Source organism: Theobroma cacao, chromosome 4 (assembly GCF_053813885.1).
Source record: "Theobroma cacao isolate CCN51 chromosome 4, ASM5381388v1, whole genome shotgun sequence".
In the NCBI taxonomy this organism is placed as follows: domain Eukaryota; kingdom Viridiplantae; phylum Streptophyta; class Magnoliopsida; order Malvales; family Malvaceae; genus Theobroma; species Theobroma cacao.
In genome coordinates, this window is record NC_142642.1 from 28,050,558 (window position 1) to 28,074,826 (window position 24,269).

The window sequence follows — 24,269 nt, forward strand, 5'->3', positions numbered from 1 at the left end:
ACGAGCAAAACATGTATTTGTGGGGAATTTTTTTGTTCTTCCTGTGACTACTGCTCGCATGTGAGACGATTCATCAAATAGGGGAAGCGTGTCTTGTCCAACTTTGTACTCCATTTTCAAGAGCTTTCCAATCTCGATGGCAGTCACTTTAAACTTTATTCCTTCCAAAAACAAGTACAACCCAAACTTTACAAAATCAGTAAGATTTTCCAAGTCATCTTTACTCCAAGTAATGCTAGAGTAAAATTCCCTAACAAGGGTCAAGCTATAATCCCTATTTGGAAAAGTATTTAGACCCTTAAGTTTAGTCTTCTTAAATAACCTATTTATTTCATGTTCAAGGGTTATGGTTTCATTAAAGCTTTCCTAATCTACCACTTTTCCACATGATATAATGGCATTCTTTATTATCTTATGCCTATCAGCATGTGCTTTGAAACGATGATGGAAAGTTACCTTGTTCGATGGAAAAATTGATTGATGCGGCAAGCAACTCAAAAGCCAGTTTCCATTTCTTCTTGGATCGTAGAGTAAAGTAATCCTCATCACGTCTATTTTCTTGGACATTGTCACTAACATTGCTAGTGCTAGAAGATACAACCATTGATTTCGATGTTGTTGGAGGCTTCGAGTTTCTCAACTGAACTTACACCTAGAGAGGGTTAAAAGATTTTCAATGAATTCTAGGTTAGGGTTTTTCTGTATTATGCATTTTAAATATGATGCGTTGTGATGTGTGATATGTTAACTCGTTAGCCCAGGATTTGTGTGGGTGGCTTTCACGTCCTTTTCGTTTTTAATAATTTTTTCCCTTCCAAATTTTCCCTTATAATTTTAAACCAAATAACGATCATAACTTGAGATTGTGCATCGTGTGACTAGATTTCATACGAATCACGTGACGCAGGCATTGAGTGATTCGTTTTCATTCGTTGCGTGAGTCATGCAATAACTTAATATTATGCATGTTAGTGACAATTACTCCATATTAGGCACGTGACTTGTTCACATAGCATGACCCCATATTAGGCATTGCGTGACTAGTTCTTATGTATAGTAATACTTCTTGAATACAATGACAGGTTTTGAAAGAATTTCGGATTGCTTGAAACCACGTCCTTAATTGCATTACGTGATTTAGACCGAATCTTGTTGGCTTCCAGCTATAATTGAAAAGCAAGACCAAAAGTAGATTGTACAGTTGAATTTTACACAACCAAGCCAAGTATCTTGCTAACAATATCGTTCCATGTTTGAAGCTATAGTAAAAAGGGGTAAGGAAAGAAAATGAAGCAATATGATTTCCTTTTGGGGGGTATGCTATTTTAATTGATGGGTACGTAGAAAGGTACTCTTCGACCCATTAATTAGACTGAATACTTTAAATCTCTCTCTTACATTTAAGATGACAGAATTTCTAAATCAGGGAATCCATACTGTAAACGCCAGTACCTAGTCGAGTCATTCATCATTTCAATTTATTTTGATTTGTTAGCCAAGTTATCAGTAGGCTTTAATATATATTTGCAAACTTGGAAATAAATATTACCCTGATGACTAAACTAAGCATGATAAAATGTATGTAAGCGATTAATTTGATCTCTTCAACCTCGATAATCATCATAATCAGGCTATGAAAAATGTATCTACACTTTCTAAACTATGTGAACTGTTAAAGAAGCCATGAATATCAAAAGTTCACTTCCTTATTGATAGATTGATTTGGCTTGTCTTTCTTAAACCTAATTTCCACTATAATTTTTGCCCTATGAAATCTCTTATGATTTTATTTTATTAGCACAATGATAAACAAATTATAAACATGTACAACGCATTTGATGATCCCAAAATATTATTTTGATAGGCGTACATCTTGATAGGGAAGTTGTCAGACGTCAGAGTATTATCTCTAGGCTGGGTCAAATTCCAAATGAAATAGTATTATTCAATGCAAAACTTAAGGGCAGTGTGGATACAATAGACCACAATTGCTGAGGAGCCACTACCTTTGGCTACGACACCCATACGTTCTCAAAGTTTCTCATTCTCATTTGATAGTTGTTTCGTGCATGCCCGGTTTATCTACAAATTGAACATGCCTTCAATCATCGTCATCTTCATCATCATTCAGCCACTAACTAAGTAAACGATGGTGCCGAATTTGTCAATGGACCTGCAAACAACATTAGGCAATTTTGTCTATTATGACTGTAGCTCTTGAATTATGAACATTTACGTCGTCGACTACTTTCATCAACTAATGGAATCCTTTTCCTCATAGGTCGTCCCACTGAACTCACCAAGTTGGTGGCAAAACAACAATTTGTTAAACATTGGGGGGGATGTCCCACTTACTACAATGCCCAACCAGGTGAATGGGAACTGCATATCCCTCCACCCAAGACCAAGTCTTGTAATAGTTTAAGCAGAATTCAATGGTTGCACATTTACACTTACTACTAAGACAATGAAATCACAGTTGGGGAACTATTTAAAATTTCAATTCATTACAAAGTAAATAAGAAAACATGTATATTCATACCTTATTGCCGCCATGGCATGCGTGCAAGGGAGTAAATAGATCTGAAACTCATCACATGAACACGTCTTGATGGACAGTTTGACGACTCTGTCCTTAGTCTGGGCTACAACTTGAAACTCCACTCAATCGGTTGCTTGTGTAGAAAAGTGATATGCTTCATTGAACGGTGTGTTCAATAGATTAGTAGCCCAAAGGTTGAAGAGCATGATCAAATTCAAGGACTCCTTCTGTCGGTCATGGAACTAGCGTTGGAACATACCTGCGATGCACTCAATCAAGACGGTTCTTGGCATTTTTCTTGCCTGCCTCAGACACGAGTTAATACACTCCACAATGTGAAATGTCATGAACTTGTAGTGCCTTACTAGTGACCGTGCACATGCCCATTTATTAGGGCATAATATCATAAGGTGGTCGTAAGCAAGTTTGCAAAGCTATTTCAGTTGATTCATATGTCTGTTGAAATTGGCAAGCTTGTAACAACTGGCAACAAGCGTGAAAATCGTGACAGCATCTTCGCGCTTGAACCTATTTTTAACATTTTTTCCCAAATGGTAATTGCATAAACTGTAGTGCTTGTCGTGGTACACTTTCTCAACTATATTCTTAATGCTAAGATGCTAATAAGAAATAAACATTGCATTTTTAGGATAACCAATAGCACGAAGCAATTGGGTAAAAAATCACGACCACGGCTCTTCATCCTTTACGTCGCTAATGCTAAATGCAACTGGATATGTTTGCTCATTTGTGTCTTTTCATACAACAATAAACAGAATACCCTTGAATTTATCTTTTAGATGTGTGGCATCAATAACAACTACAAGCCGCATTATAGCACTAAATCCCCGTAGACATGCATCCGTATCAACAGTTGTGATAGTACCGAGAATTTCACATTCCAACATATGAAAATACGAGGGGAGGAGTTATAATGACTTCTCTGGGGGACCAAAAACAAGACTTTTTGCATACTCCTTCACTTGCCAAGCCTTACCATGCAGGTATTGCAATCCCTACTTGCGATTCATCTCTTCCATTATTTTCTTTAGTCTAAATGGTGTTACATTATATCCTTGCAACCTGGGGGAGATAAGCTCTCCAATTAACCTCGCGCTCATGGTTTGGAACCCACCTTGTAAACCATCAATAGTATACATGTGTACCTTGTGGAACGTCCGAACTTGCCAATAATCTCTCTCAGGCAACTTTGTTGCATGCAAAGCAAACTTGCATGCCTTGTCTTTACAGCCTACCTCAAAACAAGCATGAATATGACTTTTTAGCTCTAATCTCAAAATGCTCTTTTATTGCCAACATGCTCAAAGCTCATTTCAATTCAGCCTTCGATGGAAACACTTTGCCGCAATATAAGTGGTCATCGATTGATCTAGACTCCTCGATCGTAATTGTTTGGAAGGATATCATATCTACTCCCGGAATAATTCATTGACGAGATACCCTTACGTTTACCCTTTCTTGATAACTGTCATCTAGTGAACAAATCCCATTTTCACCAGCAATGAGGTTGTCGTAAATAAGGTCATCACACTCAACATATTCTAAAACAATAGTTATGGCATGGTCATCGCACTAAACCTCTTCTAACATAACAGTTGTGGCATGTTCTGTACTACCATCTACATGATTGCAATCCAGAATGTCATTGTCCTTACCCTTGTCATCCTCTGAATAGTTATCATGTCCGCAGCGTAATCATCTTCATAGTTATTGTCCATCTCATTATTCCAATCAGCAATGTCATCCTCTTCACCATCATCGTCCATCTAATCAAATGCATCGTCATTACTCACGACCATCACAGTGTCATTTGCGAATGGCAATGGACCCATTGCATTCGCAAGCGATGGTTGCATTTATTGCCAAGAACGAAGTATTTCGTTCGATGCACATTTTGATCAGAATTGTGTAGACATCATTTGCAGACACCTCATGTGTGTACTTGGCTGTTCAAATTCATGTGCATACGTCAATGGTAATTACCATTGTTATTTGTTAGCAAATGCATGGTGTAATATGTCTGAATCCTTATAATTCTACTGTAGGTGATTACTATGTTAGACACCATGTTCATGTGGTATAACATTTGTATTTTATTCCTTAACTATCACAAACGCTAGAACTGCCCTCTCATCTCACAGAATACTTGCTACTTTCTTCATCGTCCCTGATAACTACGTGTGAAACCCCTACTGCATGACTGAGCATTGCATGTAGCTCGATTTTATGATTCTGTGAGTTGACCTTAACAACCTTTTCAACTAGCTTCATTAGGTCCAAAAATGACAAATCACTCTCAATACCCCTCATTCGTGTCTCACCACCCTTGTAAGGGTCATCGACCCAATAACTACCGTATGTAATCACAAGCTTCACATTTGGTAACATGTTGAACTTTAACAGAAAATAAGTGTCACAATCAACCAATTTATCAAAAAATGCCACTCAATGTAGAAAAATCAGTCATGCAATGCCTAAGTCAAGCAATAACATAGAGTCATTATCGTAATGTCTAATACAGATTCACGTAATGCCTAAAAACTAGTCAAGAAATACCTTAAAACAATAGATGCATTGCACAAGTCACGTAACACCTAAAACCCAGTCTCGTAATACTTAATAATAAGTCACGCAATGCCTAATATCCACTCACATTATGCCAATTTAACCAGTCACACATTACCTTAAACCAGTCACACAATGGCCCTACTCACACAATACATAAAAATCAGTCACAGAATACATAATAACCAGTCACGCAATGCCTAATATCCATTCACACGATGCGTAATATCCATTCATGTAATGCCTATAAACAAAATAATATTCCAACTATTATTATCATACCTTTGCTTCTCTTATATAAATAGAAAATTAAGAAATTTGAGTAAGTAAATAAGTTATCAGCATAATAGAAATTAATGGTAGTTACTATTTATGAAAAATATGTAATAAATCAAGATTTTTATTCATATAGCTAAAACTAAGTAAATGATACATCATAATAACCATGTATTATGTGCCTTCCATGGTTCATTTCTTCTTAATCTCATCTACTATTTCATAAATTTCAGTTAGAATCTTTTTATTATGCAGAATTTCTATCTCTAAAACTTTTGTCCAAACCAGCACCTTGTTGATCAAAACACGCAAGTCCTTTTCCATGTTCTCAATGACCTTCATCAATTTTCCCATATATGTTGCAACATATTTAGGGATGTCTTCCTTTTCAGAAGCAACACCCTTCTTGGTTTCACCTTTAAAATGTTTAGAAGCCATGAGATTTTTGAGATTTGGTGACTTTCTCTCAAATGATTTTGATTGAAATGGGCAATGGTTTCCTCTATTTATAGGCATGAATGTTGACTCTTAAAATGGTGATCAAGTTTTAAGCTTGTTTCCTGATGAATATGGTTAATCCGTAAATCGATGCAATAAGTGCTTTAAAGAGAATTTTAGAATTCTGTGTCAATTGAATTTGGATGGTTTTCTACACAGACATAAGTGGAATTAAGGGGGCTGAATTGGTTATTATGCATTCCTAATTCTTTTCTAATTTTACAAAATTGGTTATTAAAAGGGCTGAATTAGTAGATATTCAGTTTCAGCAGCAAGTAGATAAAGAGCACAATAACTAAAAACCAGTCACACAACACCTACAAACTAGTCAAGTAATTCCTAAAACCTCATCAAACAATGCACAAGTCATGCAATTCCTAAAATCTAGTCTCCCAATGCCTCGTATCTAGTCCCACATTGTCTAATATTTAGTCACGTAATGCCAAATAAATAGGTTACACAATTCCTAATAATCAGTCATGCAATGCTTAAGTGACGTAATACATAACAACCAGTCATGCAATGCCTAATATCCAGTGACGTAATGCCTAAAAAAAATTCACAAATTGCCTAATAATTAATTGATTTTGCTACTCCTGGCCAGGTTTAAGTTGCCAAAGTCATATAATTTACCCATCAACTTTTGGGTTCTATGAATATAAACAAATAAACTCAAGAACCCAAAACACATACTTTGATGTCATCTCTACTCTTTGGGATGCGATAAGCAGTTGGATGGTGATATAGACCTCGATGGAGTTAGAGAGCTAGACGGAGAGATAGAGAAATTAAGATTTAATTTATGAACTTTATCTGAATAGTGAGATAGAAGAAATCGGACCATTTAATTTAAAGAAAATGGTTTAAAGGGCATTGTTATTAAGTTATGTCAAAAATTATCTAAAAACAGTTAAAATTATAATGAGGGTCATTTTTTAATTGAACTTATGATGAGGGTTATTTCTCATAATTTCTTCTTTCTTAATTTTAATTTTCCTGTGAAAACAAAAGGTAAGCGACATTGAGATGCTAACATATCTGTCCTTTTGACTTGATAGTATAGACATTAACATATCTTAACCATTTTTAATTATAATTCAAATTTAAACTATAAAGCTCAAGTCTCATTATATATAGATTTGGACTAATTTTACATTCAATCAAGTAAGGTATTGTTGAAAGGCATTTGTAAGGCAAACATACTATCAAAGGAGATAGAATTCAAAGAAAAGAAATTAATACGAATTGATTTGGGCCAGCCTATAATAGTAATACTAGTTTGAAAAATATATTTAACTAGTTATAAATGAATTTTTGTTTCAACATTGCTACACAACCGATAAAAGCTTTTAATTTTTCATTCCTCAGCCACTAAGTGGAATAAACTTCAACTTCTTGTTGAGAGAGGGTGTACAAAGAGTCTTTGGATTGATTTGGTAAAATATATATTGAGAGAGATTTTATTGTATTTCTATTTTTCAAATTAGTAGAATAACAATGTTTCATCTAGTAAATATAGACAAGAGGTTGACTAATGTAAATTATTATGTTATTCTATTAGATTGATTTCTCTGAATTCTATCTTTGTTGTTTCATAGACAGTATTATAACGTGATTTTTATTTTAAAGTGTTGATTCTCAACATGTTTTTAGATATCATTTGTCATTCTATTAGTCACATAACTGGCGTGACATACAGAGATATCATAATATATGATGATAAGACATATTGATGTGGTATGATAATACAATCATATAGTATTTTTCATCCTCACATTAGCATCACATGTATATAAAATGATAAATAACATTTTAACTAATATTTGATTAATGGTAATGAGTTAATTATTAGTTATAAGAACCGACTTGACCCAAATTAAGAGTACATGAACTTAACTGAATATAATAGAAATATAAAACTTTATTTAAATTTTTTTAAATAATTCATTATTCTTTTCAAACATTATTCCTTTCTTCATCCCTGGTAAAAATCTCCCAAAAAGTGCTAGTCCTGAAGAACAAGAAAGACAGGGGGAAAGGGGAAACAAGCCAAGAAAGTCCCGTAATTATATGTGGTCCATGTTTAAAGTCTAACAAGGAAAAGTCCACCCATACTTTATTCTACAATGGAAGAAACAACAATTCTTTACTCCTCTCTCTCTTATATTTCTCCTCATTTCTTTAGACTTCTTCTTTCAATCTAAAAGATCCCACAAAAACCTCCCTCCAAGCCCACCTTAACTTCCCATCCTTGGCCACCTACACCTCCCAAAACTCCCCATCCATCGCTCCTACCATACTCTTTCCCAAAAATACGGTCCTATCTTCTCCCTCCAGCTTGGCTTTCGGCTTCAGGTTGTAGTATCATCTTCAACCGCAGCGGAGGAATGCTTCACCAAGAACGATATCATTTTGGCTAATCGCCCCAAGTTAATACGGGGAAAGCACCTAGGCTACAACTATACCACACTTATAGCCTCGTCTTATAGTGACCATAGGCGCAACCAAGGGCGGAGCTAGCCAAATTTTATTGGGAGGTCAAACATAGTTGAATAAGAGTTAAAAATTTTTAAAAATTAATATGTTATTCAATCAACAATAAAAATATTGATAATAGAAATATGAAACTAAATATAAAACTATAATTTATAAAATATAAATAGTTAAAAACGATATATAAGATTAATAATTTTTTCTTTTATAATCAGAATTATTTAAATACTATATATTCGAGAAAAATTTAATTTAACTAAACATAAAATGTAAAGCATATAAAAAATATACTCAAGTTAGTTTCCTCTTACATAATCAAGATAAATAAAAAAATGATACGTTGATGAAATTTTAAGTAACAATATAATACTATAACTTATATTTGAGAACTATATAATAATTTATTAATTTTTAAAAATTAAAATCATAAAAAATAAAATTTATGTAACATAAAAAAAAAGAACATGGTAAGTAGAAGGTAGATATCACATATTACATAACAAAAAAGAAAAAAAAATATGGTTAATGGTTTGAAAAAATTTGGAGAAGAATATTTATAGAAACTTATAACATATAAACAAATAGAATAAAAATGAAAAAAACAAATAAATATAAATATAAATAATAATATAAATTTAAAAAAATTAAAGTTGAATGATATAAGTGAAATTATTTTATTATTTTTTATTTATATTAATTATTAAATAAAATATTATTTTGAGGGAGTTAGTAATAGAATATATAAAAAGATTTAAAATTTTTTATATGTTATGAAAAAAATTTTAAAAGTTTTGAGGGCATGCACATAAGGAGGCTCCGCCCCCAGGCGCAACCTACGTCGAATCAGTGCCATTGAAATCTTCTCATCAAGTCGCCTAAACACAACAATAAGTGTTCGAAGAGACGAAATCAGGCGCTTGTTGCTGTAACTGTCGCCTGATTCGCCCCAAGACTTCACGAAAGTGGAGCTGAGTTGACGTTCAATAACATCATGAGGATGGTAGCACGGAAGCGGTACTATGGAGATGAAGTGACAAATGAAGCAGAAGCAAGAGAGTTTAGGGACTTAATGACGAAGGTATTTAAGAATGGTGGAGCAGCAAACCCAGCAGATTTCTTTCCGATGTTGAACTGGTTCGATCAATGGTATGAAGAAGCTTGGAAAGAGAATGGACGTGTTCTTTCGAAAGTTGATTGATGAGCGCCGAAGTAATAGGCAGGAAAATACTAGTATGATTGCTCACCTTCTTTCCTTGCAAGAATCTGAGCCTCATTACTACACTGACGACATTTTGAAAGGGCTCATATTGGTTAGTTGAACTTGAATCTTTTTCATTTGTCCTTTTCCTTTTCGTTGTTTGTACAGCTGGAAGTCCATTCAGCTTGAACTACACAAACCCAACATTCCTTTCTGAATATTCAAACATGAAACCTCTTACACTTAATTCTAATTGTTCTATTGTATTTGCATGCATGTTTAACAAACATTATTGTGGAGGTGATGATACTTGCAAGAACAGATACATCTGCAGTCACCTTAGAGTAGGCAAATGTCTAATTCGCTTAACCACCCAGAAGTGTTGAAGAAAGCTAGAGTTGAAATAGACGGTCAAATTGGCCAAGAAAACTTGATTCATGAGCCAGATGTTTTCAAACTGCATCTATAACTATATTTAAAGGAAGCCCCCAAACGGCTTCCTTTCTTGACACTAAGCCCCAAAAGTTATGAAATTACAAAATTATCTCATTATGAAGCAAAACTCTTAAATAAGTTACTATTTTTAGCCAAATAAATGACATTAATTATTTATACATATCACCTTACTTAAACTAATTATTATTCCAAACAAAAATTATGACTCACATTTAAAAAAAAAAAAACCATATATGGTCCGCTAATTAATTTAGAATTTGTTGTACTAAAAAAATATGAAAAATATTATTTATCCTAACACTTTTTGTTTTATGATATAATAATAACTTATTAGTTTGATTATAACTTAAATTCATCCAATACCACGTCAATGGATAAAAATATTTAAAACAAAAGTGATAAAGTAAATAGCATGACTCAAAAGTTATTTACATAGAAAAAACATTAAAAAATTTTCCTTATCTTTTAACTTAAATATTATTGTAATTTAAGACTCTCTTCACGTCGTGTTTAATAAGTCTCTTTCTCATGGACCAAATAGCAATCTATAACTATAACCCCTTTGGGGCTTCTTTGCTTGACACTTGGCAATTATATTGCCTGAAGAGGAAATCAACTATAAAGCCCAAATTCAGAAGTCAATTACTTTGTAAGAGGTTATTTATACTAATTTAGCTATTTGACAAGACTAATTACTTGATCATTCTCATTTCCTAAATTTATTAATAATATAAAAAGAAAATTCCTAACAATCAAATAAATGAAAATCAACTAAATCTAAAATATGAGTTTGTTTGCTTACATGTCAATAATTTTTTTGTTGATAGCCATATAAAGGTACACAAATCTCATAAAATTTCCAAAATGAGTGTTTTCAAAGTTTTTTACTTCATTCAACAACTAAAAAATACTTTTCCTCTTAAACACACATAAAATTTGATATTACTAAAATATCCCATTTCAAGTTTATCTTATCATCTAAAATTTATGAGCATAATAAAAGACAAAAGTTAAGAGAAAACTCAGTAGTGAAAAGAAGTACAGTAATTTGTACAGTTACACTTTTTTGCTTCATCATCAACAAACAAGCACATAACCGATTATACAACTCCAGATCACTAAATCAACTTGACTATGAAAAAAAAAAAAAACACTTATGTGCATGTGAGCGTCCTATTTAAGCTAATAAATAATCTCATGTAAGCTTTTTACAGTAGATTGAGTGTTGAAAATTACGAATAACCGCAAAAGGTTTGTTATGTTTAAAGGAAGTCTCAAAGGGTTTTTGGCTTGACACTTGATGAGGTTCTTCGTTTGACACGTGTTTGTTGGGGTGCGGGCTTGAGGTATAATGTGATTGGTCTGTGGTTGGGTTTTTACGCATGAGCTTGGGCTTTGGGGCTGGGTTTGGATTAGATTTTTTTCCTCTCATGGTTTATATGTGATTATTTATAAAAAATAATTTTTTTTATTTCATTATTTATTACTCTCATGCCATTTTTCGATGTTAAATGTAACTAATGTGACAGGGTGCATATCAACTAGCTAAGAGATAGGGCATTGAGAGAGATTGAGTTACTACATATTTTATTTTTCAAGTGTTAAATGTAACTAATGTAAAATTGTGCATATCAGCTAGCTAAAGATAATGTTTTGAGAGAGATTGAGTTACTACATATTTTATTTTTCAATATTAAATGTAACGAATAAAAAGTGGTATAGATCAATTAGCTAAAGATAGAATTTTAAAAGAGATTGAGTTACTACACATTGTACCGTAAGTTTGGAGATTTTGTTTAAGATTTTTTTTTTTTTGGTATAGAAGCACCATACAAATATCGATGGCTACAATAATAAAAATTATATATTTTGTAAAATAATATTTTATACATGTCAATATACATCAACAATTAGATATGATAATATAATTGCTATTGCATATTTGTTTCACAATGTATTCTCAACTCAATTGAAAAAAAAAATTTACCATCCGGAGCGCGTCGCATGGGCAACAGACTAATATATCTTAAAATAATCATCTTGACGTTAAGATATACCTAAGACCTCCATCTTATATTTGAGGTAATTTTTTTCCTTGAATAGTCATGGACAACCTTTGTTTAGTGAAATCACCAGCAAGAATATGTGACGATGATATGATTCAATAAAGGAATTCTTCTACAAATAATTATTGAAGGTGAATTCATATGGGGAGATAATAAAATCTTATTAAAGATATATTTTTCTATTCATATGAAGGCTCTGTTGAAGCTTAAGCTACACACATAACGAGAGATAACCCTTATTATTACACATTGCACAAATTGTATTTATTGGAGAGCCGCTTAGAAACATAAAACCATGTTAAATAGTTCTGGTGAGAACCTTGTTGACAATGGGACGAGCTTTACACATGGCTTCTAATGGCACGACTTTAGGCATGGTGATTTCACCACCTTCAGCCATGTCAACTTCTTTCTCACTAACTCTTTCCCATTCAAAACATTGGATCAATGAACCCAAGCTCAAGCCCACAACTCGTTGAGCCAAGCCAGCTCCAGGACATGCCCTTCTTCCTAATCCAAAAGGCATTAGCTTGTATGATTCCCACTCTCCATTTCCATACCTCTCAGGCTTAAAACTTGTCGGATCATCCCACAGCGTCGGGTCTCTATGAATAGCCCATGCATTGATCAATACGATCGTGTCACGTGGCACATCGTATCCGCATATCCTGCAATCAGTTGACGCCATGTGTGGGAGTAGGAGAGGAACTGAAGGGTTCAACCGAAGGGTCTCAAAGATGATACTTTGAAGGTATTGTAGCTTGGAAACATCAGGTTCATCAATCAAATTTTCTTGACCAATTTGACTATCCAGTTCGGTTCTAGCTTTCTTCAATACATCTTGGTTGTTGAGTAAATTAGACATTGCCCATTCCAATGTGACTGCTGATGTATCAGTTCCGGCAAACAACATTACCTACACAATATATAATTTCTACCTGTAATTATATTCTCATAAAGATTAATATCTACACACAAGTTAAAATAAAACACTTTCTTCAATGGATTCTATATTAATTTCTTCTAAAGAAGACAATGCAAGAGAAAGGTCAACAAGTACCATAAAACTAATTAATATAAGCTCATTATGTTTTTGTTAGAGCGCCAACTAATCTTTTGTAGATAAGCCATCGTGTGGTGTCAGCCGTCGTACCTTCCAATTAATACCAACTCAAACAATCTCTTTCCACAAAATTTGGATTTTAAGAATCATTGACTTGGATCGGTTCCAAAGTGGTCCACATATACAAACCACTGGCTTGGACGATGCCTATCATGAGTCATCTTGAACCATCAGTCATCCCTCACTGGCAAATTCCAGTGCTATTTGACTGGGAGGAAACCATTCTTAATATATTAATAGTGGCATGCACGTGCAATTTCCTAAACCAAATAAAAACTTTGCGATAATTATACTACTAATTAAAAAAAAATAGTTTGGGCATCCATTAATTATTAGTTTTTTTTTTTGTCGATACCTGTTTTGATTTAAAATAACCTTTCAATTTCATCCAAAAAAAGAACATAATAACCTTGCAATCATGAGTAAGACACTAAAACATAAGTCTTATTAGCTAGTTGCGATTAGCTGAAAGTTTTAGTTTGCCCATGATAAAAAGTTAGTGTGATTGAAGATTCTTGAGCAGTAGAAATGATGTCGGACATATTTTATATTTTTGGCTTTTGGATGTTACCTATGCCCATCTGCATTCACCGTCACTTGTCCGTTTTAATGAATAATAAGAAAATTGGAGTGGGACAAAATTCTTAGCCTCAGGACTGAAAATAATCCAACCCTATTAAAGCTAATGTTTCATTAGAAGCATCAAAATGCCCATCGTTCGTTCACCAAACAATTGAAAATATTATATATAGAGCTCTCATCACTAGAATCCCATTACTAGTTTGATTTTCCTTTTTCCCTTAGAGAAGGCTAAATTTAATTTCTGAATAGAGGTTGACATCCTAAAGGAAGAAAACAAGGGATTAACTAAAATGTTCTTTGCAAAGCCAAAACTATATATATATTTTATCCCTAAATCCAATTACTATGGGTTTTTTTATTAAACATTAAAATTAATATAACATTTTTGAGTATTTGATTACAGTGATAAGTATATATATATATAACTTGCCAAAAAGTGGGATTGAAATCTCCTCTTTCTAAAATAAAAGACATAAGAATTTAAGGTAGTGGTCAGGGCTCTTACAAGAATTTGGCCTTTGATAAGTTGATCAGTATAGTAATCAGGCTCAGTTTGTTGCAAAGAAAGAAGATGATCAATCATAGTATTCCCTTGCCTCTTAGCCCGAACCTCGTCAACCAACTTTTGCAAGAGCCCATCCATCCTCTCTCCAAGATTCATCAATTTTTTCAAGTAACTCCTTCCACCAATCCAATTCAAAATGGGCAGAAAATCCCCTGGATGGGCAACTCCTCCACTCGCCAAAGACTCCTTCATTAGCTCCCTAAATTCCTTTGCCTCGCCTTCGTCCGTCACACTGTCCCCACCATAGTACCTCTTCCCTGCTACCATTCTCATAATATTATTGAAAGTTAAGTCGACAAACAGAGATCTTAACTCCACCTTGGTAAATTCTTGTCCAGAATTATCATCACTCGATAGTTTCAGCAACAGTCGCTTGACTTCATCTTTTCTAATGCTTAGAAAGGCGTTCAAGCGACTGGATGAGAAGATTTCGATGGCACTAATCCGACGAAGGTTGCGCCATTGATCACCGTAGGGTGAGCCAACGACCGTGCTCCAATTGTACCCAAGGTACTTGCCTAAGAGTAACTTGGGGCGGTTAGCTAGAACGATGTCGTTTTTGGTGAAGCATTCCTCGGCTGCTGTTGATGACGACACTACAACTACGAGGCGGGAGCCGAACCGAAGGGAGAAAATCGGGCCATATTTTTGGGAAAGACTATGGTAAAAGCAATGGATGGGTCTCTTTATAAGGTGGAGGTGGCCGAGAAAAGGAAGAGAAGGTGGACTTGGAGGAAGGTTTTGTTTGGAAGTTTTGATTTGAAACAACAACTTGAAGCAAAAGAGAAGAAGGATAAGAGAAAGAGATGAGTAAAGGATAGTTGATTCTGGTTCCATGTTTACAATTTTGCTAGTTTCCTTCTTGAGCTCAATATGAAAAGGAATTTTCTTTGGTAGTATGGAAGGAAATGAGAAGAGCTTGCTTTGTAAATGTACATATATAGAGCTAAAAACGTTTTTCATGATTTAATCTTGAAATTAACGAAGGGACATAAGACAGTTGTAAACATTTCATTTTGTACGAAATGTCTTGTTAATAAATTAAAAAAATAAATTTAAAAAATATTGATATAATATCTAAAAAGCCTTTCAAATTATATATATTTAAAAAAATATAAATAAATTTTTATATTTTTATTATGTTTGATTAAATTTTTTATTTTATTTCATTCCATATATATGTTGAGACGTGGGTGAATGAGGAGGAGGCCTTATAAATGTTTTGTTGGGCGGTGTCTATCTTTTGAACATGTTTACTTTCCTTTGGAATTATAATGGGTGAATTCTATGTTGCAAGGGGCAGGCTAGGGAGGATTTTGTATAGGGTGCTGGACATGAGTTAAACTTTTGTGTACCTATGATGGGGTACCAATTAAAGGTAATCCCTATATAGAGGCGGAGTCTCTTTTAAAATTTTAAAATTTAATAATTTTTTTGTTTTTTTTCAAATTTTATAGTTTTGCTCTCTATTTTTTAAAAAAAATTTATAATTTTATCCCTACAAATAATGAATTTCTTCTTTTCATCTTCTCAAACATGAAATTTTGACTCCGCCACTGTCTTTATTTATTAATGAAATATACCATGCTAATAAAAAAAAAAAAAAAGAGTGTTTCCCAATCTTTCACTCTCCCTCTTTAATTACTATGATTCAAATAAGTCAAGTGATACAATTAATTTTTATAATATATCAAAGAGTTAAATTTAGTCTCTATACAATAATTAGTAAAATCAAATCTTTATATTTTTCAAAATTAACAATGTCAATCCAATTGTTAATGATGTTAAAATTTTTCATTATAGATACTGGGGTGGCATTTGACCAAGTTGACCAGATATTAAATATGATGACTTATAATTTTTGCAATCAACTTCTATTTGTCTTGCATTTGTTGTTAAGTAATTACACTTGTGTTCCTATACTGTATGTGTATAGAAATTCGACATTATTAATCTTGTAATTGCTGTGTTAAAGACTAATTCTTCAATCAACATCATGTTATTATATTATACATGAAGATCTTGTGATCTCATTGAGTTCAATAATACTAAAATTTATACGTATTGTGTAAATCATGTTTCTATTATGTAGAAAAATGATTAGTGTTCAAAAAAAGGCAAGAAAATGGACAAAGCATGACCACACTTGTTACCCTACAAACTAATTTGTGGTTGTATGGGAATTACAATTTAACATATTTGTGTACAACATTTTGCATTTTATAATAACATTGAGGTAGTTCTTTATCCATGAGTTTGTAATTTAATTACTATTTATATTTATGTAGGTAAGAGCCCATTGACCTATATATACTTTGCAAAGAAATTGTATTGAGATACAATTATAAGATCTTTATGCATCAAAGCATTATTTTTAAAAGTCCCTAATTATTGTATTAAAAAGGGATATCAATAATGCTCAAAAAACAGTACATGCTATATTCTTTACTTGTAAAGTGAGCAATCGATCTCATAAGTTGCAGTTTATAGATACTTGGAACTAACATATGGGCGCTTGCCTTGGGAGAGTAAGTTCCCTGAACATGACCAAACATGAGAAGTGTATTTGGTATCTCAATTTAGTATCTACACAATACTTATAATGTGTCAATCATGTAAATACTCCTTATACTTGAAACCCCAGGTTGTATTATAAGTGGAATGCTATGCTTTAATTTCATCCTTACAAGTCTTCTGAAGAATACCAAATCAGGATGTTTTTGGATATAGTATAAAGCTTGTGAAGGCAAATGAGTGGTCAAGATAGGAATCATCAACCCAAGTGATTTAAAGGGACATATCATTATAGTTCTTAGTTGATATTAGCTTAATCAAATCCTTGGCCAAGGTGATAGGGAGATTATGAAATAAGTTCATAAGTCTCTATAAAACTAATGATCTAACTGCAAAAACAAATATGGAGATCAATAAGAGTAGGCATTGCACCATTCTCTTTTTATTTCTAGGATATATGATGAAGAAATGAACTACACTGATAGACTGTACACTGAAAGGTTGTCAAAAACCTTTTGACTCTCTTAACAATTGACTGGCCATGATACATTGCTAAATGTCAATATTGATCTATGGAATTGAATCAATTTAATTTGAATATAAATCATTTAAATTAATTAATAAAGAATATGATTCAATTCTAGTACCAACATGTTAAGAACTTAATAAGTCACATATAAACTAGGTTTTTAACTATTAGGGACTTAATTAAAATGATTTAATTAAGTACTTGGTTAATATTATAAGGAGTTATAATATTGAGGACTTAGTTAAAAAATAAGTAAATTATTTAACCTATATATAAAAGGTCTTTTTCTAACCACTCTTCACAAGAGAATTCTTGTCAGAAAAATTGAGTCCCTTTCTTGTGCCACCACCCTTGTGAGAGCTCTTGGGAAGAGTTTCTCTTGTGTGGTTTGGCTGGAGATTCAATAAAGAAGAGTAGGACAATCGGTTGTCCACTTTGCTAGCAGATAGACATGGTTAGAAAGCTCTCTCCTTGTTGAAGTTTCCATTGAAGCTATATGTGCATCTGTTGGAGGCCAAATAATTGAGTGGCTTGGATTATTTCCTCCTTTGTGGTGTTCACAGTTTGACTACTGAATGGGTGCCATCATGATGACCACATCACTTGGTAAGGTAATCTAATTTTTCTGATTATTTCTCTCTTTCTCAAAGTCTTTGTTTGCATTAAAACACCAAGAAGATCTATGGTAAGTGTGACATGGTGTTTAGTTTAGTTTGTTTAGGTTTTTTTTTATATATATTTCTTCCATTGCCATGATCTCTTCCATGTCATTCCCAACAATACCAAGACCTTAAAATTGAAATTTCCAAACTTAGTGTAAGTAAATAATTATGCTATCGTACGTTATTTTTTCAATATTTTATACTGATTTTACATATCTTTTATTTCATTCAAAAACTATGAAAAGCCTAATGATCTGCTACTACAAAATAATTTCTCGTAACAACTAGGAATCTTTTTGCTTACTTATGTACTTATAATTTTAAATTTCGCATGTTATTACCCAAAGAAAGAAAAATGATTGATAGAAAATATAAGGAAACAAACGTAGCCTCCTTACCAATCTCAACACACGTGTTGCAACTAGAATCAAGAAAGGGAAATATAAAGCTTGAACATGAGAATGTTATCACCAAATGCATTGATATTATTATATTGTTTAATTTTTTGCATTCCACTTTGAGAATTATAGATTTTTGTTTACTGTCATGAAGCTATTGGCCATTGCCATTGCCTTGGTTTTTGTTTTAATGGCCTCTAAATTCAAACAGGATTATAGATTTTTGTTTTTATATTTAAATGGTTTCCTATAGATTTTGATATTATATGGTATCAAATTTAGATCATGTCATACATAATTTTGGTATAGATCAGTCCGATATGTTTTATGGTGTTTAGCGTCTCAGTATAATGTAATGTAACGCTATCTTTTGTGGGTAGCAGTATTTATATTGGGCTACATGCTTTGTATCAATTTCTGTGCCTTGGCAGTTGATTTATCACTGTTCTATTGGCTTTTGGTCATCCCTTGGTTTTTCAGGGTGTTGTATCGTCTTTGATACTTAATAATAAATCAATCTTGATTGAGAAAAAAATGGGTTTCAATTAAAACTTGGGAATTTAATCCTCTGTTTATTACTGCTATAGTTAAACTTAATTAGATTACTTAGATTGCTATGAAGGATGTTGTTAATGTAGTAGTTATATTAACTTTTGTTAATTTGATTTTCATAATAATTGAATGATCAATAGGTTCAAACATCAAAAAAACTTGATAACACCATTATTGTCATTAGATTCAATTTAATGAGTCAAGAGAGAATTTTTCCTGAGTTCATCCCAACAAGTTTATTTCATCGATAATCGCACTTAATGTATAACAATTATATACAATCCAAATCATCCAAAATCTAATAATAACAATAATAAAATTGTACAATGCACTAATGGTGTTTTGCTACAAGAATATGTATTCTAGCTAAGTGATCAAAGCCTATTTTTGCAATATGTTCACCAAACTTATAACAAATAAACTAAACATTTTCCTTGTACAATACCTTATTCACGATAGGGCGAGCTTTACACATAGCCTCCAATGGTCGAGCTTTAGGCATGGTGCTTCTTGTTCCATCAGTCATATCAATTTCCTTCGTATCAACCCTTTCCCACTCAAAGCATTAAATCAACGATCCCAGAGTTAATCCCACCAAACGCTGAGCTAGGCTTGCTCTTGGACATGCCCTCCTTCTTAACCCAAATGGCATGACCTTGTGTGATTCCCCTTTCTCGTTTTCAAATCTCTCTAACTTGAAACTTGTTGGATCATCCCATAGTTTTGGATCCCTATGAATAGCCCATAAGTTGACCAGTATGATCGTGCCACGTGGCACGTCGTATCCACCTATGGTGCAATCATTGGATGCCATACGTGGAAGCAGGAGAGGAGCTGCAAGGTATAATCGAAGAGTCTCAGATATGACGCTTCAAAGGAAACTAGTCTTCTGCTAGTGCAATTCGCTCGTGATGGTAAAAAAAATTTTTTTTCTAATTGAATTGAGAATACATTGTGAAATAGATATATAATAGTAATTATATTATCATATCTAATTGTTGATGTACATTAACATGTATAAAATATCATTTTATAAAATATATAACTATTGTTATTGTGGCCATCAATATTTGTGATGGTGCTTCTGTACAAAAAAACAAAACCTTATATAAAATCTCCAAACTTATAGTAAAATGTGTAGTAACTCAATCTCCCTTAAAATTCTATTTTTAGTTAGTTGATCTGCACCACTTTTCATTAGTTACATTTAACATTGAAAAATAGAATATGCAATAACTCAATTTCTCTCAAAACCCTATCTTTAACTAGCTGATATGCACCGCTTTATATTAGTTACATTTAACACTTAAAAAATAAAATATGTAGTAACTCAATCTCTCTCAAAGCCCTATCTCTTAGTTAGTTGATATGCAACTTTTTACATTAGTTACATTTAATATTGAAAAATGATATGAGAGTAATAAATAATGGAATTTTTTATAAATACTCACATATAAACTATGAGAGAGAAAAAATCTAATCCAAACCTAACCCCATACCCTAAGCTCGAGCCTAAAAAGCCAACCACAAACTAATCGCATTATACCTCAAGCCCATGCCTCAACAACCACGTGTCAAACCAAGAACCTCGTCAAGTGTAAAGCCAAAAACCCTTTGAGAATTTCTTTAAATATAACAAACCCTTTTTGGTTATTCTTAATTTTCAATGCTTAATTTGTTGTAAAAAGCTTATATGAGATTATATATTAGCTTAAATAGGACGCCCACATGCATGTAAGTGTATTCTTTTTTTTTCATAGTCAAGTTTATTTAGTGATCTAAAATGCATATATGTGTTTTATTTTTATTTTTTTCATAATCAAGTTGATTTAGTGATCTAAAGTTGTATAATCAATTATGTGCTTGTTTGCTAATGATGAAGCAAAAAAAGTGTAACTATACAAATTATATTACTACTTTTACAACTCAGTTTTCTCTTAACTTTTTTCTCTTATTTATACTCATAAATTTTAGATGATAAGATAGGCCTAAAATGGGGTATTTCAATAATGTCAAATTTTATGTGTGTTTAAGAAGAAACATATTTTGTAGCCGTTGAATAAAGTAGAAAACTTTGAAAACACTCATTTTGGAAATTTTATAAGATTTGTGTACCTTTATATGGATATCATCAAAAAAATTATTGACATGTAAGTAAGCATACTCATATTTTGGATTTAATTGATTTTCATTTATGTGGTTGTTAGAAATTTTCTTTTTATATTATTAATAAATTTAAGAAATGAGAATGACCGAGTAATTAGCTTTGTCAAATAGTTAAATCAATATAAATGTCATTTCACCTAGAAGTGAACCTCTCACAAAGTAATTGACTTTTGAATTTGAGCTTTATAGTCGATTTCCTTCTTCAAGCAATATCATTACCAAGTGTCAAGCAAGAAAGGCCCAAAGGGGTTTATAGTTATAGATTGCTATTTGGTCCATGAGGAAGAGATTTAATTAAACACGACGTGGAAAAAATCTTAAATTACAATAATGTTTAAGTTAAAAGATAAAGGAAGATTTTTTAATGTTTTTTCTATATAAATAACTTTTGAGCCATGGTATTTACTTTATCACTGTTGTTTTAAATATTTTTATCCATTGACGTGGTATTGGATGAATTTCAATTATAATCGAATTAATAAGTTATTATTGTATCATAAAACAAAAAGTGTTAGGATAAATAATATTTTTCATTTTTTTTAGTACGGCAAATTCTAAATTAATTAGTGGACCATATATGGCTCTTTTAAAAAAGAAAAAGTGAATCATAACTTTTGTTTGGAATAATAATTAGTTTTAAGTAAGGTGATATGTATAAATACTTAATGCCATTTATTTGGCTAAAAATAGTAACTTATTTAAGATTTTTGATTGATAATGGGTAATTTTGTAATTTTATAATTTTTGGGACTTCTTTGATCATTGTCAAGTGTCAAGCAAGGAAGCCCCTTGGGACTTCCTTTAAATATAGTTATAGATATATAATTCACAGTAAAAAGAGTTAAGAAATTAAGAAGCTCGACTTATTGTGAATAAAGTTCTTCATAAAATTATTGATAATGATTATTAATTCATAAACTAAATTGAAAACAAATAATTATTTACAATTTTATCAAAGTATTTTGTGTTTTTTTATTATAATGTTTTCTGTGTAAAGTAAACACTAATAACAAAAGCAACAATTAAAGAGAGATCGATAAAGCATATGTTCAGATCATTGACTTTTTACACAATAAAATATATTTAAGATGTATCAATTAAGTAATTCAAAAAGCTACATGATTATTATGAAGATAAATATAATGCCACGGTATAATCTTCCCGTACTTAAACATTTAGTTAAATATTAAATATAGTACGGTTTCAAAAAAATACCAAATATAGTATGTACTGTTTAAAAATTAAAAAGGGGAAAGAAAAGCTATACGTGTTTCCGAAGAAGCATGTGAAGATGTGGTCAAAAAATACGGAGAGGCGAGTAGATGGAATGAAGCATGAGAGTGAGGAAATTGACGGTTGATAAAAGACGTAACATTCAAAGAGTGGAAGTTTCAATCATAGAAAGGTATCCCTCCTCTCCTTTGCTGGAAGAGTATCACGTATGCGCTGACGCCTGGTGGAGCACGATGTATAACATTAATTAATTACGACCACTTTTGCAAAGATAGGAGACGGCGAGATCGAGAGGGGGAAAGGGGAAATAAGCCAAGGAAGACCCGTAATTATAAATGTTCCATGTTCAAAGTCTGACAAGGAAAAGTCCACCCATACTTTATTCTCCAATTAAAAGACGGCTCCAGATTTTTGCAGTTAGTTCTTGGATAACACCCTCATTATATATAAACAAAAGGTTTTTAAAGATAAGATATTTTTAAAAATAGCACTCTTTATAAGTTTAATTATTTTTAATCAAGTTAGATAAAATTATTTTTAATAAAGTTGCACGTTATGATATTACATGTCATGTACAAAAACCTGTGACAAGCTATGGTTAGTGTATTACACGCTATGTACAAAAATATGTGATACGTCATGTACAAAAACCTATGACAAGTTATGATTAACTTGTTACATGCCATGTACAAAAACTTGTGATATGCCGTGGTTAGTGTGTTACATGCTATATACAAAAATATGTGACACGTCATATACAAAAACTTGTGACAAGCTATGATTAGCGTGTTACACGCTATATACAAAAATATGTGACAAGCCAAGTACAAAATCCTGTGACAAGCTATGGTTAGGATGTTACACGCCATATACAAAAACTTGTGACAAGCCATGATTAGGTTGTTACACGCCATGTTGAAAAAAAATACTGTTGTTACACGCCATGTAAAAAAAATGTGTTACACGTCATGGTTAAAAAAAGGTTGTTACATGCCATGTTGAAAAAAAAAATATTGTTGTTACACGCCATATTGAAAAAATATTATTATTACACGACATATTCAAAAATATTTTGTTATACTTTAATGTCTAAAATGTTGTTGTTATTACTTACGAACCAAAATTTCAAATCCTCTCAACCTTTTTTTTTGTTTTTCTGACAATTTGGCATAGATTAAAGTGTTTCTAACATGTTTTCATAAATCAAAATACAAATATTTTTTTATTTAAAATACCTACTTTGACTAAAAAAAAATTCTTTGAAAACCTACATTTATAAATTTCAAAATTTTGAGTTTATAGGTATCTAGGTCTCGAATTGATTCAATTAAAAGCTATTTTATACATTTGTGATTATTTTTACAGTTTTATTTTTATCCAAAATACCTAAAAATCGAATTTTTCAAACAGTCAACCACTCACCCAAGCACGTCAAAACCATTGCTTGGTGTCTTAAAAGCGTAAGAAAGAGAAATCTGAAAACGCGAGAGAGAGAAATCGGAAGCATAACAGATAAATGCCGAACAGAGAAATTGATAAAATTTGAGAGACTGGAATGGTGAGAGAGAAATCCGAAGCACAGATGAGGAGTAATGAGGAGAAATTATGATGAATAGTTTAATTTATTTGAAATAGTTTAAAAAATATTTTCGTCAAGTCATCACTAAATATCGGTAAAAACAGTTAAACTTATTTTGATGGTTACTTTTAAAATGTCTTTATAAAGAAAAGTCATCTCCCACAATTTCCTCTAAAGAAAACCGTTTCATTTCTTCACACCATATAAATTAAACCCATCATCAAATTAAAGTCGAAAAGGTTCAACGAGGC

At 32.2% G+C, this 24,269-nt stretch overlaps 1 protein-coding gene and 1 pseudogene across 1 annotated transcript; one reads left to right on the forward strand and one right to left on the reverse strand.

Moving 5' to 3' along the window:
- Positions 1 to 8,028: 8,028 nt before the first annotated feature.
- LOC18601856 (cytochrome P450 81Q32 pseudogene) lies at positions 8,029 to 10,062 on the forward strand (annotated as a pseudogene).
- A 2,198-nt stretch (positions 10,063 to 12,260) lies between these two features.
- LOC18601857 (cytochrome P450 81Q32-like) lies at positions 12,261 to 15,272 on the reverse strand. Its single transcript, XM_018118645.2, has 2 exons — positions 14,326 to 15,272; positions 12,261 to 13,031 (listed from the first exon to the last, which is right to left on the reverse strand). Exons 1-2 carry the CDS (start codon positions 15,220 to 15,222, stop codon positions 12,414 to 12,416), a joined length of 1,515 nt encoding a protein of 504 aa, XP_017974134.1. The 5' UTR covers positions 15,223 to 15,272; the 3' UTR covers positions 12,261 to 12,413.
- Positions 15,273 to 24,269: the final 8,997 nt, after the last annotated feature.